This window comes from Diabrotica virgifera, chromosome 1 (genome assembly GCF_917563875.1).
Source record: "Diabrotica virgifera virgifera chromosome 1, PGI_DIABVI_V3a".
Taxonomy (NCBI): Eukaryota; Metazoa; Arthropoda; class Insecta; order Coleoptera; family Chrysomelidae; genus Diabrotica; species Diabrotica virgifera.
Window position 1 is genome coordinate 4,070,405 of NC_065443.1, and position 21,220 is coordinate 4,091,624.

General features: G+C 31.5%; 1 protein-coding gene across 4 annotated transcripts in view; it reads left to right on the forward strand.

Moving 5' to 3' along the window:
- The window catches only part of LOC114335451 (transmembrane protein 94), a 63,300-nt gene that overhangs the window by 32,169 nt on the left and 9,911 nt on the right, over positions 1-21,220 (forward strand). The window contains exons 12-18 of one of the 4 annotated variants that reach the window (XM_050654044.1): positions 392-523; positions 8,735-8,999; positions 9,060-9,268; positions 9,885-10,087; positions 13,775-13,986; positions 17,569-17,821; positions 18,386-18,479. In XM_050654044.1, the coding sequence (XP_050510001.1) occupies positions 392-523; positions 8,735-8,999; positions 9,060-9,268; positions 9,885-10,087; positions 13,775-13,986; positions 17,569-17,821; positions 18,386-18,479 (1,368 nt within the window). The remainder of the gene's footprint in view (positions 1-391; positions 524-8,734; positions 9,000-9,059; positions 9,269-9,884; positions 10,088-13,774; positions 13,987-17,568; positions 17,822-18,385; positions 18,480-21,220) is intronic. The other 3 variants (XM_050654047.1, XM_028285690.2, XM_028285691.2) reach the window with 3 other exon arrangements.

Sequence of the window (21,220 nt, forward strand, 5' to 3'; positions counted from 1 at the left end):
ATGGTATACAGCCCGCTATAGGAATTTAATTTCCTTGTGGATTTTTGTAAAAGCCTCAAATATGTGGCTGAATTTTTTGAAATTTTTGAATTTATTTTAACCCACGATAAAATAATAAAAGCAAAAAAATTACGTTTTTGCAGAAGGAGGAGGGGTTCTTATTTTTTAATCACAGAACGCAAAAAAGGAAAAAAATGTAATGTAACGGTAGGTATCCTTTACCTACAAAAATTGTTATAACTCATAAGATATTCTGCTTTGTTTTTTTCTGATACTTTCGCTACCAAATAAAAGTTAAAAAAAACTCTTTAGATGTAGCACGATCTGTTACTAACTCTCCTCTTCTTCTATTATATGTTTTCTGTGTTCGGTGTTGTCTGCGCTTCGCCAGAGGGGAGAATTGCGGACAGACAGATGCTAGCGCTAGTCCTCCTCAACAAAGGAACAGATTCGTATTGCAGAACGTGGTCAGAAGGACTCAGCAAACGCCACGTGTCGATGTCAAATCGTTATTGATTGATAGGTATTCAATGCGCACGAACTAGGCTTGATTTGACACGTTTAGAATAGTAACAACACACTTTTTCTTTGATTGGTTCATTTGTAAGCACCACTTTGGACCACGGTTCTTAGACATTTACTACGGTTGTCTACTCCAAATAACCAATGAACATTAACCTCGCGATTACGTCACGAGAGTACAGTCATTTGAATCGTTATATGATTAATCGGTATTTTTATGTCTTTGATGTATGGAAAATAGTAAAGATAGTTGTGAAATAAAGATGTTGAGTAGATTATAATACCTAATTATGGAAACTGTTGATATTTGGGTGGTTTGGTACTTAAAATTAATCAGGACGGGTTGTTCACGTTTATTCAACGGTTAATGAAATTTTAACGTTTTAACCTTTATAAATATATATTCTTATTTAAACTCCTACAATAGGTACGATGTACAACTATAATAAAGAACTTTTCATGGATAATTCAAAATAAGTTTTTACGGGAAACAACACCAAAATTTTAAATACAAAATTAGAAAGTAAACTAGGATATATAAGATAAATAATACACATACATACACAATAATACACATTAAAAGATCGAAGATCATTACCGCAACAAATTTAAAAATGGACTTGTGTACTCTTGTGACGTAAGTCAAACATTTAATCTCCCCACCATGTTCGAAGTAAGCAACCGTAGTAAATGTCTATTAACCGGGACTTTAGACTAGGACTACAATTTTTATTTTTTCACTAAAGAAACAAAAAAATTGTCAACCCATCATGAACTTATGATTGAATGAATGGCATTTTTATCTAATAGAAAGGTTTTCTTATCTAATAGAAAAATAATTGTATATAAATATGAAAACATAGAGGAACCAAATGAAGTAAAATTATGTGTTGGAATGTCGCATTGGGGATTTTGAAAATTATTAGTAACACTTATCAGTACGATGATGATTATTACGATTACTGTTCCAGTAGCGTCTCTTATTTAAACTAACAAGATTAACATACTATTCTAACATGCACACGCGCACGAGCACTATGCTCTGCTTTCACTGGCACTCTTACTATGTAGTTCAGGAGGTTTTGTTCTCTTCAATCTTGTAGTATCTAGAAACTGGATTGCCTTGATATTCTCGTGCCTATGAAGTCGTTGTTCGTGAATTCCTGCCATCTTCTTGATAATTATATTGACAGTTTCCATTCCTAGGTTCTTATAGAGGTCACTTTTTGCCACGTACCAAGGAACATCTACAATACTTCTCAGTATTTTGTTTTCGTGGAGTTCCCTAAGTCCATACAGATCTCAATATTTGTTTGTAAAGTAGTAACTTATTTTGGATCGAAAGAGTAGAGTTCTTTCTTTATTTTCTTGACATGAGTCTTCCAGCGTAGTTTGGTATCTCTTAGTATATCCACAGAATTACTAACTACACAGAAGCGAATCTGACTGTCGTTTCCGTTGATTTTGTTGGGACCGAAATATTTGACCTTGTGCACCACTTATAGAATAGAACTTGATGTTCTAAAAGGAGTAGACCATTCCAAATGATGTGTGATATTTTTGACAAGTAGTTATTAATTAAATATGAAATATAAAATTTAACTATAAAATATAAATAAAATATCAAATAAAAACTATATAAATTGACCATTCCAAGTCACGTGACTTTCGACACCGTTGATGAGGGGCAAAAATTGTGTTTTTGGTGTTATTTTTGCTATTTTCTCGTTTTATTATAAAAGATCTGTGGTTTTAACTACAAAAATTTCAAATATTGGATATAGGACACCCTCGTAGGGGATGCAAAAACCCGGTATAATCAGAAAATCAGTTTTCTTGGCCCATATCGTCGTTCTGTTTACAGTGTATTGTGATTATAGTGATTTAAAACATTTCGGTCTTTAAATGCGGCTGGTATTATAAAAAAACTTACTTTATCTTCTTTTACCTTTACTGGAACACTTTCAAACTGAACAAAACGATGGTATTTTAATCATATTCTTAAATTAAACAATGGTTTTCTACACTTAACCTAGTTTGTTTACATATCTTTGCCCCTCAGTCGCTGTCAAATGACGTCACCCTGGAATGGTCTATATAAAATTTAACTAAAAACAACTGTCACTGTCAATCGCAAAAGTGAGGTTGCACTACTTACGTAACGCATGGGCATGGAAATTGTGTTACCATTTTTTGCCTGAGTTTCGCTTCTGTGTCGTTAGTAATTCTGTGGTATATCTAAATACTTAAAATTAACGATAACAGATTTAGCTTCATTTAGCCTAATTCTCCTTTTTCGTGTCCATTTATGCATTTGGTTAACTAGGTACTATTTGGACCTTGTTGGTCGCCTCTTCACTGGTTGTCCTTACTGCTTGGCTAGTCATATCACCAGCAAAGGTGATAGCACCGGACCTAACACTCTGCCCTGTTTACCTGCTTTAATTATTTGTCTGAAAAACGGTCTTCCTGCTCCATTCTAAAATGCCGCTCATTTGTGTACGACGGTAAAAGTTGTTGGTACCGTTTGGACAAAAAACTTAATTTATCTTTGAACCTTCGTGCCAGACTCGACTTCATCGAAAGCCTGTGCTGCATCAAGGAAGGCAGCTGAACAGACTTTCTTTTCTTTTAGCGATTTTTCGATAATATTTGTGATTCTGTGCACATAGTCGATGGTTGAGTGCTTATTTCTAAACCCGAATTGATGTGTCGAAAGAAGATTTTTAGCTACAATAATCGGTTTAATTTTCTTGAGGAGAATGATTTTCTTCATTTCTTTAGTGCCTTATTTAGATAGATTTTGAGGAGTGTTAGAGATGGGCTGCAGCATTGCTAGGGCTTACAATACCGGGATTCCGGGATCCCGAATACCGGAATCCCGGACGATATTTTCCGGTATTCGATACCGGGATTTATAATAAAATACCGGTATTTCGGTATTAGCTTAATTTATAAAAATGGAATTGATGCACAATAAACTTTCTTTTTTTTTTAACATCCAATGTTTATTGCAATCTGTCTCATTACAAACAATAAGCAATACATATAGTTATTGAAAAATAACATAGATGGAGGCAGCCCAGTGGGGAGCACCCAGTAAGACATATAAGATTAAAATTTTAAAATAAGACATAACAATTACTTGGAACATAATAAATACATAGATAAAATTTTGTATATTGGACAGTTCAGACAACAAATATGATTATTAAAAGTCTAAGAAAGATTATTTCACTGCACCATGACACTGCACTCTGTTTTTGCTCTGATGTTCAGATTTACTAGAGGTCCAAAGGATCAGGTCTTTTTAATCTTCTTTCATGAGAAATGTTGAGCAAGTCCGTGGACTTTCTTCTAAGATATTTTTTGCTATTACAAGAAATTATTTTTGAAGATAAACTACCAATATCAAATATCTTTGTAAAAAATATTTATTAAACACATTCATTACACATACAAGTCAAGTATATCGCTTTCTAAAAGCGTGAATGTCGTTAATTTAAGGCGAACGGTGATACATATCAGCTTCTAAAACCAAATTATTAAATCTCGTGTACCTATACAAATATATAAAATGAGTTCTTAAAATTGAGTTCAAAAATTCTTAAATATTTAAAATTAGACTACTTTATTTTATAAATAAGCCGAAAGATTTATTAATCAGAATTGTTTTTACATTTTCAGATCTATTTTTCATTTTTTTGTATATTGTGGTGTATAAATTAGGCTCACTTATTTTCTGAATTATTAATAATAATTGAAAATATATAGCGGTCTAAATACAGAGTAATCCATATAAAATATTTGTCACAGTAAGTTAATCTTTGTATTAATATATTTTAAAGTTAAATTAATTTACAAATAGCAAATTTCATGAGTAAAAAGACTATCCTATATAGTTTTTCTATTTGCAATTTTTTTGTATCTATCTATTCCTACTCTCTAGGAATGTTATAAACAACATCTACTCATTTCAAAACAAAATTTAATAGGTTTCACATTATATTTAATACCAAGTCGATATAACAACTGAGGATAGTATAAATATAACGCGTATATTTTTTATTCATAATACCGGTTTTAATACCGGGATCCCGGTATTTGAAATTTTAAATATCAAATACCGGTATTGAGATTTTGGCTCGGTATTGTAAGCCCTAAGCATTGCCTTAGTCCCCTATTTACCCCAAAATTCTCGTAGAACTGGTTGTTAATAATTATTTTCGATTGAAGGTCGTTTTAGAATCGTTGTATTGCATTCGCAAGTGTAATTAATAGAATCTATTAAGCTTTTTGATGTTACTAATATTTTTCAGAAGAGCGTAGTGTAAAGTATGTGCTTTTAGCAGCAACAATTGGTGTAGCATTTAGTATAAAAGCAATAAAATGCAATATTCTTCTTCTTCTTAACTCAGGTGAGACTTGTTAGTCTCTGGTACTTGGTAATAAGACCTTTGTACCATACCTTGTTTTTTCCCTTAAACACTAATAAGTTATGTGGCCTCAACGAAGGGCAACAGTTTTTTTATTGGTAGTTTTAGGATCTCTTCTGGTAATTGCAATAGTATTGTTGTTATATATTATAGTTGAAACTAGAAAAATTATTAAAAACTGTACAAAAACAAAGTTTGGTTAAACCTAGTGGTGGTAAAGCTCAAAATTATAGCATCTACACCATAATCCGTTTTCCTTCACGCCTTTATAGATATGTCTGAGGATTTTACCTTCAAAATAGCCTAACCGTTTTTCATCATTTTTTGTTATTGTCCACGTTTCTGACGCGTAAGTGATGATGGCCATGATTAGAGATCTGTATATCGATATTTTTGTTCTTTTTGTGACTATGTTTGATGTTAAAAGTTTCTTTAATCCATAGTACGCTCTATTTGCTAAAAATGTAACGTCTGTTAATTTCTGCAGGTACTGTATTACTTTGGTTTATCTGTGAGCCTAGATATACGAACTCTCTTACTCCTTCACAAGTATATGTTTCAACCATTAGATCTTCAGGTTCTGCTACTTGATTATTATTTGTGACCTTCATATACTTAGTTTATTAGTGTTAACTTGTAACCCCATTTTTTTGCTGCTGCTTGCAATGCCGTGAACGATTGAACCAGGTCCGCCTTTCTTCTTGCTATGATGTCAATGTAATCTGCATACGCTAGTATTTGTACTATTAATAATGGTCCCTCTTGTTGTTATTCCAGATTCTTTAATAGATTTCTCTAGGGCAATGTTGAATAGAAGACACTAATCTTACACTCGACTCCCACATAACAATTTCATGTTCTTAGTATATTCATAGAACATATTTTTCAGAAAAAGTATATAGGGGCCATTCCACGAACATACGCTTGTTTTGGATTACTTCGACAACGAATATTTTACTGTGCAACATAAGAAGTACGAATGTAAATGGCGCTAATAATTATTCCAATAAACAATGTAATTTGCAATTTACTTTCGTTCTTCTTATTTTGCACAGTAAAATATTCGTTGTCGAAGTAATCCAAAACAGGCTTATGTTCGTGGAATAGGGTATACTGAGAATATGCGTAATTACCATTGGGAATGTGCAGAGCAGATGTTGAGTATATACTACATTACAGTACTTAAACGTTATATTTATATACTTAGAATGTACTACCGAACTTCTTTTCAGTATATACCAAGAATCAAGAATATACTTTTTAGAATATTCTAAGGAGGTGCTATAAACCTTCTATGTATATACTTAGACTGTACTACCGCACATCTTTTTAGTATATGGGAAGAATGTACTTTTAAGAATATTCCAAGGAAGTGCTATATTGCTCAGAAGTATGTTTTCAGCATCACCGAATCTCCTCCTAGGTTCTACTTTCTACTAAATTTACATATGAGAATGTAGTTAGTACATTCTACAATATTACTTGAAAATTAAATGTAAAATATATAAATTTTAGTTATTTATATAAATATTATATACACTTCATCTAATTTACTTACCGTTGCACGTCATTATCATTGACAGAGATCGAAGTTGACATAGTTGCCAAAGTATAAAAAATCCTGAATCCATTTTAAATCAAATAGATCACATAATTATTGTAAACATGGATTATACAACAAAACAAATTAATATTCAATGTAAATAAATAAAAACTTAAGAAATAGAAAACAAGAATTAAGTTATAATCTTACGTTAAAGTAAATAATAAAAACAGTAAATATAATAAAACAAATACTTACAGTAAAGAATATAAACAAATATGAAGTATCATCACCGCAACTGTCAAATAAATGTTACCAATTTATTCGAAAATGTCACCTTCGTTCGATTACAGCTACAGTGTGTTCCGAACAAATGTGCTTCATAAAAACGCTTTATAATCCATTTATACAAATTAAATGAAACATATTATTGTATATTTCTTTAAGTTAACATTGATAGAAATCTTTAAATATTATTTCTACGCGTATATAATAAAATATGTCTAGTGGCTGTAATTCCCGTGTACTCTGCCAAATGATTCTAAAAAGGAACAGACCTACCGCCTAAATATTTCGTGTTGGTATCATGTGACCTCACGGGCTATGACGCGGATGACGTGCAACGGTAAGTAAATTAAATGAAGTATAGGTAAGTAGGTATACATATTTAGTTATTATGTGCATATAAAAATAAAAGTGCTGAATATATAAATACCTATAGTACCCAAATATATATTATGTAATATGTATGTAAATAACCAAAATTTATAAAATTCTACCTATATACATACTTACTATTTAAGTAATATTGAAGTACCAAAATAAATTTTTCATTTGTAAGTTGACCGCAAACAAAATAAAAAGGTTAATTATGCATCTTCCTAGTCCTTGTCGAAATACTTGGTTTTCGTCGTAACACAACATAGACAGTGTTAGTATTGAGTGTAGACACAAATGCCAAATGCCTAACTGTAACTATTTTCATATTTTGTATTTTGCCTTTGTTCCCAACCCCCTACCCCTTATGCAGGTATGCAGTGGTCGTTTCCCTTTATTTGTGGGTTTTGGCTCAGCTACCTAGCTAACCTAAATGTCACTTCCATGTAACAATAAAATTCTACATGAAAATACTCATGATAAACTTAAATCAAAATAGTAAATGCATTTCAATTATGAAAGCGAAACGAGAATTTCTCCTTTTTCGTTAATACAATTAATTTTTAAACATTTTTACCATACAATTAAAACAATTTTAAATAATGAATTCGGTAGTTTAATAGTACTATCTACATACATAAATTTTTAAATTTTATTAATTATTCTTAACGAAGTTGATACTCTATAGGCTAACATTATTCTTCCTATACATACATATATACTTTTTAAGATATTTTAAAAGTACTTATAAGTATGTGTCAAGTATATACTTTTATGGAATATTCAATAAAGGTAAATTCTAAGAATAAACTTTTTTGAATATTCCGAGATACTACGTACACGAATGTACTCAGTATATTCGGTACGAGAATATTCTTTGAAGTATATGCAAAGAACATGAAATTTGGAATGTTTTTTATGGTAAATACTATTCTTGTACTACGCATATACTAAAAAGAATATACTCCGACGAATGTTGGTAGTATATGCTTTGAACACGATGCGAACATCATTGTTATGTGGGCTGTTGAGAGGATTGCTTTTACCAATCACAGTAAGTGTATTGGAATATTAAATTTTATCATAGCTTTGTATGATAAGTGTTTTTGTACACACAGTCAGAGGCACATTTAAAATCCACAAACAAATGGTGAGTATCAATTCCATACTCATATGTTTTTTCCAAAGTTTGTCTTAGAAGGAATATTTGATGGATAGTAGATTTTTCTTTGCGAAACCCACACTTGTATTTATTTGCCTATTATGTTTTCACAATATTCCAACAATCGATTGCAAAGAATGTAGGCCAATATTGTGTAGGTCACGTTTAGCAGGGTAATACCTCTGTAGTTATCACAAACTGTTTGGTTTCCTTTCTTGTGAATGGGTACAATTATACCTACGTTCCAGTCCTCTGGTGTTTCGCCTGCTTCCAAATCAGTTCTACTAGCTTACTTATACTACAGGTCAGATTTTTTGCGCCATATTTTAAAAGTTCAGAAGGTATGCCATCTGATACAGGAGCTTTGTTTTCTTTCATTTTTTTGACTCTATTCTTAAAGTGTCTTTAATTTAGCAGCAACCTGGAGTCGTCCAGGACAATGAGCTTTTCCGCACCAAGCGCCATTAACATGGAGTTTTCTACGGTTAAGTTCGAGAAAGAGGTGGAAAAATTCAACATCGAGAAGAAACAATACGAACAGAGTGACGATTTCAACCAAACCAGTCAAGAAAGTGTTTTATTACAACCTGATAGTACCACTCACGAATGGCAGTCTCTGAGTAATCTTACGGAGAGTACTGAGCATAGTGCTCCCATTAATTTTGACATGAGTAACAGGGTAAGTGTCAACACCAAGTATTATTTATTAGGGGTAATTTCCATTTTTTTTATATTTTAGGCCAAACTCCCCAGAGGAATAGATAAAATCAGGCCACACATTGAACTGATAGATAATGTTCCACTATTAGTGTCCCTTTTCACTGATTGTACTCCAGATGTCACCAGAGAGATGTTACAGATTATGCAAGACTACAAAGAAGTCGTCTGTATCATGGGGTCTGCTGAAAATTGTGACAATGCTGGAATATTTATGCAAGCTGATGCTAGGTTAGAAAAATTCTTAAATACTGTTCACATCTTTAAACTTTTACATAATATAAACCATAATACCTATTTCAAGCTGATTTGAAAAACCTCAACAAAGAAATAAAGCGAAGATGCAAGGCTGATAAAAAACAATACTATCACAATTCACAATATATGTAAAGAAATTGAGAGTCACGATCAACAAAATCAGCCGAGAAATCTATTTAGAAAACAATATTACATAACAAGAGACTTTAAAGCCAGAACTTGGGCCGTTGAAGACCAAACAGGAATATTGAATTAACGAGGAGATCTTGTAGAGACATGTAGATTATATTGCCGGGATTCGTATTTCCGTTTGCGTGTTCATTTCACGACAGCGCGGTTTTTAAATGAACACGGAAACGGCAAGACATATTTGGTTCCAAACAAGTGTGGATTTGAAAGAGCTAACCCCCAAACTACCTATGGGTTTGCATTGCACAAAACATGCGGATGTGGTATGCTATATACCAGTGCGAAGTAGGTCTATTCTTTTCACGTGTTGTTTATTAATTTGCATTTTGCTCCAATACTCTAATATATTCTAACTTTATCATTATTATATGCATGTTTATTGGTTTCTGCTCATTTTTAGCATGTCAATAGCCCCTTTGTATCCTCAAGTTTGCCAGAAAGCAAAACCTTACAAAAACCCCGAAGATTGTCCCGGTCCCATAGACATATCTTGCCAATTGAATTCCATTCCTTGTTCTTTGTCGATAAAACGGGACTCCGCGCTGCCCATATACAGATTGATCATGGAATCCAGGCATTTTGTGGCATCGATTTGGAACTCTGGTATGTATAACCTGTAGGGTATTAAATATATGTTGATGTAAAAACAAAAGATATCAAGGACTAATAATTATGGTTGTGAAACTCAATTTTTATAGCATTTATATATAGTGTGTTTAATGGAAATAAATCACAATATTCATTGAAAATACGTTATAATTGACGTTTCAATTTCAAATTCCTCCTCAACCTATTCAGTTAATAACAAAAGTGCAAACACACAGTAAAATATATCACTTGAGAAAGGCACTCTGCCGAAACAGCTGTAGTGACATTAACTTTTAATAAATTTTGTGGAGATATTGAAAACATAAGTTTTTCAGCGTTTTATTGTTAGATAAAATGAACTTCCATCAAGTAACTGTCTAATCTAAAATCTAATGCTTGCAACTATAGACCTATTGCCTTACTACCGGTACCAGTGGCGGCCGGTCAGGGTCGGCAGTGCCGATCCACACATTTATGGACACATTGTAGATTTTCTAAATATTTAATTTAATCAGAGTTGATGATATTTGTTTCTGTAAAATAAAAATATCTGTAAGATAATACAGACTAAATTTTATTCATTGTTTTTAAAAGAATTCGATCAATCCGATACGTTAAGTGATCCCTACGCGTAAGAAACTTTTCAAATTAATAATCCCAGCCATGCATCCGAATGCGATTGTGTGAATTCTTTTTTATAAGATCTGCTTCGACAGGGACGGCAAGCTGTCCCTAGATTTACGATTTACTTGTAAGAAAAGCTGTGGAATATTAGCCGATAGGCAACCAATTATACATTTCACCACAATTTCACCCGTATTTGAATGGCAGAGTCCGGCAGATATCAATCTGCCGATCGGTGATGGGCAGACACAAGCAGCAGACAAACCACGTACCAAGCCACGTACCCTGCTAATAGTGAGCTCGGGATGAAATTAATTATGAAATAAAGTAGCTTTTGGAATTTTATATTTCGGTTAGTTTTCACTGTGGCAGATTTTCGTAAACAACTTTTGGAAGTTTTTAATTTAATTTTATTAACAAAGGCGACAATTTTGCAAGTGATGATATCTCGATCCGTGAAGCAATCGGTTTGAAAACTTTACTAAATGATTATTCTTTTAATATTTTTCTACATATTTTTAAGAAAGTGTTTACCCAAACTGATGTTATATTCAATGTTGTTCAAAATCAGTCAACTGACATTATTTATTCCAAAAATAGAATAACAAAGCTGGTAAAAAATCTCAATAGTATTTTTCAATATAATATGTATACGCAGTGACGTTTTGGATTCGCTTGATATTTCCGAACACCCCCAAAAAATACAAAAATATGACACAGATCTCGAAAAACAAGTATATTTTGAAATTTTTGATACTATTATTACTTGCGCAAATAGATACTCATTTTTTTCAAATTTTGAAGATTTGCAAAAATTTAAAAGTTACGCCAAAGAATTTTTAAAATATCTATTAGACGAGTGTATTAAAACTATGCATCATTCTTTAATCAAATAAACAACTAAGGAAATTAATTAAAAGTTTTATATGCTGATGCAAATATTTTCGGAAGATGGGATAAGTTACAAAATATGTATAATTTTATATACTGCAATTCATTGCAACAAACTGTTCCCGAAATTAATAAAGTATTATCATGAACTCTCATTGCTACCAACTTTTGCCTTAAATGAACGGGATTTCTCTTGTCAAAACGTATTGTCGAAACACCATGAAACAAAAGAGAATGTCAAGCTTTTTTCAAATGTCAATAGAAAAAACTATTAAAATCTCTCCAACACATTAATTAATTTTACGATGATGTTATAACCCATTTTGCTACGTCCAAACAACATAAACTAAAGTTAGTTTATAAACATGTTTAGGTTCTAAATATATGTGAAAAAACAAAAAAAAATTAAAAAACAAAAATCAAAAATCTTTTAAGATGATTGAAGCCTTTTAATTAGATGGTACACCTATCTGAGGAGACAAAAACCTTGCCGACCCTGTCCCTAAAGCCACGAGCCGCCACTGACCGGTACTCTCCAAAATTATTGAGAGACTCATAAAAACCCGACTTATGTCCTCTCTCATTGATAACAACATCTTATCCCAAAATCAGTCCGGCTTTTTAACTAATAAATGTACCACTGATGCCATGTTTTCTGTGCTTCATGCGATTTACCAAGCACTAAACAATAATCTTTGTACTGCCACTGTTTTCTGTGACTATGCCAAAGCTTTTGATTGTGTAAATCACGACATTTTGATTAAGAAACTAAATTTCTATGGAATTCGAGGTATTTCTTCGAATTGGTTCCAATCTTAGTTGAATAATAGGAAACAACTAGTTAGAGCAAATGATACTGACTCCTAGTCTCAAAAACATTGTATGTGGAGTACCACAAGGTTCAGTATTGGGTCCTCTACTGTTCCTTATCTTTATAAATGACATCACTAATTTAAAAATCGATGGAAAAATTTCTCTTTTTGCTGATAATACAAGTATCACTAGGAGCAACTCAACTATTGCATCTCTTCATGCAACTATAACTTCTGATTTGCTTACGATAAAAACCTGGTCTGACTCTAATTTACTCTCTTTTGAAGTGGATAAGACTGTAGCATTATCCTGTAAAAGTGCTCTTCAACCCCTGCTTGTTAATAACAGCCGGATCGCTACCGTTGATTCTGTAAAATTTCTTGGTATTTTTTTAGACAGCAACCTCAAATGGTCCCTTCATATCGATTTGTTAAGTAAGAAACTCGCCTCAGCTTGCTATGCAATAAGATCTGTTTCGAAAGAACTCAATTTAGCATCTTCCAAACTAAAATATTTTTCCTTGTTCGAGTCTCATCTTCGATATGGTCTTCCTTTTTGGGGTTTTAGTACAGCTGCCCAATTTAGATGTTATTTTTAAATTACAAAAAAGAGCAATAAGATATCTGTTTGGCCTCAGAAGAACAACATATTGCAGAAGTCACTTCAAAGATCACGGAATTTGAACCCTTCCATCTTTATATATTTTAGAAACTGTTTGCTTAATTCGCAAACACATGCATGTCTTTCCAGCAAGGCCTCATCATGACTACTCCACCAGAAATTCAACTTTTGATGTCTATTTACCGATCCCGTCTTCTGAGTTAGTAAAGAAATCTATATTATATTCCGCAAAAAAAACTATACAACCATCTTTCTTTACAACTCAAATCTGCAACATCTTTCCCCAAGTTCCATAAAATGACAAAAGCTCATCTATCTAAAAGACCATATTATTCAGTAGAAGATTTCTTAATGACTAACTAAGAAATTACAGTAATGTACAAGTAACCAAACTTACCTATATTTGGGTGTCACATGCAGCAGCTTAAACTTATTAGTTCCTGTCTATAGTTTACTTTGTTGTATGTTCACTTTGCAATTTCTATTAATTGTTGCAATATATCGATTTTGTTTTTCTTTTCTTTACATTATTAACTTATATTTTGTATTTTTGTATTTTTTTTTATATTGACAATTTATCAAATTTCAGAAAATTGTATTTGTTATTGTTATTATTTTTTCTGACTTTATATTAAGCTTTGTCCATAAAATATTATGCATTATTGTCCATTTCAGTGACAATAAAGCATATTTCTATTCTATTCTATTATTATATTCTAATCCATCACTAATTTTCGATGTATTTACTTACAGGTCAATTTTGGTTGTGCTGCTGTATAGCTTTAAGTGTACTACAAGTTTTTTCTACAGTATTGATGCTACCGGGGCTGCTAACGACGGGACAAGTCTTATGGTTTTCTTGTATGGTAGTGCCACTCATCAGCGTCTCCTTGATGGCCCGACCTTTGGACCAGGAAGTGATGAAGAAACCCCTCGGGAAGAACCAGAACTTGACCAATTGGAATGTAAGATTCTTTTTTGCCCGTACACCTACACAGTCCTTCCATCTTTCTCTCGGTTTTGGTCGATATTGAGGACACATTTTAAGCTTTATGGACTATTCTGTTGAAAAGCAATCCTTTTCAAATTTGGCACATTAAAACTTTATTCAAAAAACAATTCGTTCTTTTAATTGTTATAAGCAAAGCCGCTGTGAATTAAAAAAGGGACTAACTTTGTCCCAAATTGTCCTAGGACAACTTTTTTTTAATTTGTGACAAAATGCAAGTTTTCCAAGTACGAAAAAATAATTTTCCTGTAGGCAATGGTTAAAAAGTTAGGATTCTCTAACATCGAAGTAAAAAACTCTTTAGTAGTAGGTATAATTTAATTAAAAATTAAAATTTAAAAATCCAAATGGATTACATAAAAATGTTCCGAACGAACGTTTTCGGACCTATCAGTCCATCATCAGTGAACTCTTGTACTTGCTAAATAGCACCAAAACCAAACAGTGGTTATATGTAGAATTCAATTTACGTTGTTGAATTGTGCCCGTTTATTGTACTAACATTGCTAACATTATACACGAGCGGCACACCCTCAAAAAAGCGCTTAGTTTTCGAGATACTGACCACGGAGGGGTGAATTGCTAATTTTATTCATACTTTCTATTTTCGAAGGTGCTGAAAACGAAAATGAAGTTTATTTTGAATTTTATGTGAGGGAACATTGTCAGAATCGCAATTTTAACCTAAAAATAAAAAAAATGAAATCACGTTTTTTTGCGTTTACCTCGCTACAACTCTGTTCCATTTTAATAGTTTTTCTGAAATTTTTACAGTATATAGCTCTAATATAGTGAAGAAGTTTAAAATTTAGCTTCTTAATTACGTTTATGTTAAAACAGAGAGTACAAAGAAGTTTTCTAGTAAGTTTTAGATCAAAATGTTTTATAGAAAAAAAAAAATAGTGCAACTTTTAATGTCGACATTAAAAATCCCCTAATATAACGCTTATTTTTCGAGATACTGACCATGGGTGGTGAATGGCTAATTTTGGTCTTAGATTATGTTTTTGACCGTGATGAAAACGATAATTAAATTTATTTTAAATTTTAGGTGGGAGAATATTGTTAAAATTGCAATTCTACCCTAAAAATAAAAATAAATGAAATCACGTTTTTTGCGTTTAGCTCGTTAAAGTTTATACACTATATTATATATCGCTCACATTTTTGAAGACAATAGTATCTGCTTTAAGCTTTTAGTCTTATCCTAGTAAAAGTTAGGAATTTTTTAAAGTACAAGGTGCAGATTCGTGAATTGCAAAGTTTAATCGCAAAACTTGACTGACAAAATTTGAAATATAGATTTTAAATCAAATTCAAAAATAAAACACGAGTACAAAGAAGTTTTCCGGAAAATTTTGGATCAAAATGTTTTATAGCAGATAAACGGTGCAACATTTAACATCTACGTTATAACTCTCCAAAATAACGCTAATTATTCGAGATACCGATCATTGGTGGTGAATGGCTAGTTTTGGTCATTCTTTATGTTTTTGATGGTGCTGAAAACGAAAATCAACTTTATTTTGAATTTTAGGTGGGAGAACATTGTCAAAATTGCAATTTTGCCTTAACAATAAAAAAAATTAAACCACGTTTTGCTTAAAATTAAAAGTTGCATCATATTTTTACTATAACACATCTAGATCTAAAACTTCCCATAAAACTTCTTTGAACTATATGGTTTAACGTAAACGTAATCAAATAGATAAATTTTAAATTTTATCACTTAATTTTTGCGATTTAACTTTGCAATTCACGAATCTGCACCATTGATTTTTAAAAATTCATAATTTTTATGAAAAAAGACTAAAAGACTACAGTTGCTTTCATAGTCTTCACAAAGGTGAGAGATATATGCTGTATAAATTTTAGAAAAAAATATTAAAATGGAACAGAGTTGTAGCGAGTTAAACCTAAAAATTCGCGACTTAATATTTTTTTCATTTTTAGGTTAAAATTTTGACAAGGTTCCCTCACATAAAATTCAAAATAAACCTCTTTTCATTGTCAGCTTCATCGAATACATAAAATAAGACCAAAATTAGCCATTCACCGTCCGTGGCCAGTATCTCGAAAAATAAGCGTTATTTTGGGGATGTATAACGTCTATATTAAAAGTTGCGCCATTTTTTTTTCTATAAAACATTTGTAACTAAAGCTTTGCAGAAAACTTCTTTGTACTCGTATATTTTAATATAAACGTGATTAATAAGATAAATTTCAAATTTTGCCACTTAACTTTTGCGATTAAACTTTGCAATTCACGAATCTGCACCTTGTACTTTAAAAAAATCATAACTTTTATTAGTATAAGACTAAAAGTTTAAAACAAATACCATTGTCTTCAAAAAAGTGAGCAACATATAGTGTACAAACCTTAGAAAAAAATATTGAAATGGACCAGAGTTGTAGTGAGTTAAACGCAAAAAACGGAATTTCACTTTTTTTTTATTTTTATGGTAAAATTGCGATTTTGACAATATTCCCCCACCTATAATTTAAAATAAATTTCATTTTCGTTTTCAGCACCGTCAAAAACATAAACTAAGACCAAAATTAGCCATTCACCACCCATGGTCAGTATCTCGAAAAATAACCGTTATATTGGGGATTTCTATTGAGGGGTCGATAATAATAGTTGCAGTATTTTTTTTTTTTTTTCTATAAAAGATTTTGATCTAAAATTTTCCAGAAAACTTGTTTGTACTCTCTATTTTAACACAAACGTGATTAAAAGGCTAAATTTTAAATTTCGTCACTCAACTTTTGCGAATAAACTTTGCAATGCACAAATCCGCACCTTTTCTTTTGAAAAATTCATAACCTTTATCAGAATAAGAAGTAAAGCTTGAAACAGGTACCGTTCTCTTCAGAAATGTTAGAGCTATATACTGTAAAAAATTCAGAAAAAAATATTTAAATGGAACAGAGTTGTAGCGAGGTAAACGCAAAAAAACGTTATTTTATTTTTTTATTTTTAGGGTAAAATTGCGATTTTGACAATGTTCCCCCACAAGAAATTCAAAATAAATCTCATTTTCGTTTCCAGCACCGTCAACAACATACAGTATGTCTAAAATTGGCCATTCACCTCTCCGTGGTCAGTACCTGGTTATTTTGGGGGTGCCTGCCGCTCACCTATTATGCTTGCCCTTTTTTCGGATTGACATCACTTTGGTTTTCTTAATGTTTATTTTCATACCAAACTGCTCACAGAGCGAGGTGGTCATGTCGATAAGTCGTTGTAGACCCAAATCGGATTCTGCAATCAACACCGGATTATCGGCGTATCTGGTGCTGTTGATATTTACCCATTTACCTTGACTTTATCCGTGGAATCATCTAGTGTCTCTTTAAATAGAAACTCGGAGTAAAGATTAAAGAGTAGAGGTGACAGAATACATCGTTGTCTAACTCACATCCTAATTTCTACAAATGCTCTAATAGTAGGTAGTGTCTCACTCTATCAAATGCTTTTTCTAAGTCTATGAAGTTTGTCCTTTTATTCAAATGTATATGATTTTTTTCATTTCAGGCAGCTGTATTTATCCTGTGGTGCTACGGTACGAAGTTCCTCGTTACGTTTATTGTGGTATTAACGTCATACATTGGCATTTTGGCCAGTCATTGTGGCCAAAAATGCCTGGTGGAGCTAAACTGCACCTGTGCGTTTTTTTACAATCCCGTCATTCTGACAGAATCCGTTTCTAAGGGTGGATGGGACGAGAATGAATGGACTTTGCTGATGGCCAGATTGATTATCAGCTTTATTATTTTATTACATTTTGGTAAGTGTTACATTTTAAACTCATAAATCAAAGAAAATGTTTAAAATGGTAAAAAATTAATGAAACGTATTAACTTAATAAAATATGAAATATTAATATGCCATATAATTAGTAAACAAGTAAACTAAAAAGACACCAGGATTTGAACCGAGTACCTCTCGATCTGCCGTCGAATGCTCTACCACTGAGCTACATCTGCTATTGACTAACGTACTTTACAATGGGATCTAAATATAATTACGTTAGTTGCATTTGGCAAATGACTTTAAAATGGCTTAAAATTCAAAATAAAACTCAATGAATCCATGTAAAAGCTGTTGAATATTGCATTGTTATCGGGTTCTGGGCTATTCTGAAAAGTTCAGATCTTTAGCTAGTCGAAAAGTATGTTTAAAATCGATTACAAGATTTCCCGGACATAGTGGCAAGAAGACAGACAGCGAATTAACGAGTGAAGTATATAAAGACGTTTTAAAAGAATCTGAGTGTTGTGAACCCTTTCACTTTTCTCTATCTAAAGTACGAAAAGTAAAATGGACGTATGATCATTTTTCTTTGTTTCAGTTGTTATATCAGTAGGTTTTATTCACCGAGACCATTTAGTATTCCAGAAATCTCCTCATACAAATCTGTATTGGCTGATATCTATATCTATAGTGTAAGTATAAAGTATTAGTTGTAGGGCTGTAATCTGTGTATACTCTGGGCTAATTAGCAAAATTCATGGAAAAGTTATTTACCAGCAATTTTATTGCTGGAATCGAATTATAAGATCCTATATATTATCTAATAATATAGGTATGCAAAGTCCGCAGATGGTGTGCTACTTTTTTTATAAACAAAATGGCGCCGACAAATCGTATTTTTTTTCAATTATTGCTCCATAACTCCGAAGATTTTAACTTTACAACAAAAACACCCAAATAAAAATTCACCGCAATTAAATTTTGCATAGAGATCTGTTTTCACGATTTGCTTCGACGAAAATTTTCCTCGGAAAATGCGGGTTTTCCTAACAAAAACTCTAATTTTCAAATAAAGTTTTAGGTAAGTAATTATTAATCAATAATTAAATAACTTAGTGACATCAAAGCTTTCTTGGTATAGATTGTAATTCCAGAAGCCGGTGAAAATTAAGCGAATATTTTACCAACGATTCAATTGTTAATTAACAATTTACGATCGCAATAATAACCAAAATAATAATGATACATTGATCAAACTTATAAAGATTATAAAGATGAGATAATTATTTAATATTTTATCGACAAAATATAGATTTTTCTTTTTTTTGCATAATCTTTAAATTTTGAAAAAAAAAATAGTTATAATACGCTGGTCTAATTAGTAAAGTACAAAGAAAGGTTATTTACCAGCAATTTTATTGCTGGAATCGAATTATAAGATCCTATATATTATTAATATAGGTATGCAAAGTCCGCAGATAGTGTCCTATTTTTTTTATAAACAAAATGGCGCCGACAAATCGTATTTTTTTCAATTATTGCTCTATAACTCCGAAGATTTTAGCTTTACACCAAAAACACTCAAATAAAAATTCACCCCAATTTAATTCTACATAGTGGCAAGTTTTTCCCGATTTGCTCCGACGAAAATTTTCCTCGGAAAATGTGGGTTTTCCCAACAAAATCTCGAATTTTCAAATAAATTTTTTGGGCCAGTAATTATTTATCAATAATTATATAGCTTGGTGAAATAAAAGCTTTCTTGGTATAGATTATAAATTCAGAAGCCGGTGAAAATGAAACGAATATTTTAGCAACAATTCAATTGTTAATTAACAATTTACAGTCGCAATAACAACCAAAATAATCATGAGACATTGATCAAACTTAGAAAGATTATTTATTAAGGTGTGATGCCTATTTAATATTTTGTCGACAAAATATAAATTTTTTCATTTTTTTGCATAATCTTTAATGTTAAAAAAAAATTGTTATAAACAAATTAACATTTCTCAGAAATTGTTTATTATATTCTAATTTTAAAAAAATACTTAAAATGCGTATTTCATAGGTTTTGAAAATGAATGCTTTAAAAAAAATTTACAACCATTTGCAAAAAAGTTATGAAACAGCAAAGTAAATATACGATTTCACCGTTGTTTATAATTTGTTTTAATTGTTTCAAAGCTTAAATGTGAGTCTATGGTACAAACTAATTACTCACAAAGAATGTCAAAAATTAGTGCAATGGTTATATTTTATTCAAAGATTAAAAATACTTTTTTTTGTAATTTTTAGCGCAAAAGTAGGCCTGATACAGAATCGGAGCTAAAATGTTCACTCGAAGCGACTGATACGCAGCATACATTATTTACTAAAAGTGTACGTTGCGCGGCCGGTCGTCGCTCCGAGTGAAAATTTTAGCTACAGTATTGTATTAGTCTACTTTCACGCGTGTAAATTACAAAAAAATATATTTATAATTTTTAATTAAAATATAACCATTAAACTGATAATCGATTTGTAAATAATTAGCTTGTACTTTAAGCTCACTTCTGCGCTTTGAAAGAATTAAAAAAAATTATAAACACCGTAGTAATCGTATATTTACTTTGCTGTTTCATAACTTTTTTGCAGATGGTTGCAAAACAGTTTTAAAGCATTCATTTTCAAGATATTTGAAATACGCATTTTAGCTATTTTTTAAAATTATAATATAATAAAAACTTTCTGAGAAACGTAAATTTGTTTATAACTATTTTTTTAAACATTTAAAGATTTTGCAAAAAAATAAAAAAATTATATGTTGTCGACAAAATGTTAAATAGGCATCTCATCTTTATAAGATTTCAAAGTTTGATCAGTGTATCGTAATTATTTTGGTTATTATTGCGACCGTAAATTATTAATTAATAATTGAATTGTTGCTAAAATATTAGTTTAATTTTCACCAGCTTCTGGAACTATAATCTAAACCAAGAAGGCTTTTGAGTCACCAAATTATTTAATTATTGGTAGATAATTACTTATCTAAAACTTTATTTGAAAATTAAAGATTTTGTTGGGAAAACCCGCATTTTCCGAGGAAAATTTTCGTCGGAGCAGATCGGGAAAACAGGTCTCTAGCAGAATTTAATCATGGTGAATTTTTATTTGGTTGTTTTTGTTGTAAAGTTAAAATCTTCGGAGTTATAGAGCAATAATTGAAAAAAACACGATTTTCGAGCGCCATTTTGTTTATAAAAAAGTAGCACACTATCTGAGGACTTTGCATACCTATATTATTAATATATAGGATCTTATAATTCGATTCCAGCAATAAAATTGCTGGTAAATATCTTTTCCAAAAAATGGCCTCTTCTCCGATAATCAGCCCAGACTAGTATACAGACATAGTTCAAACCGCTATCCACTTAAGTGGCAAATAAGCAGG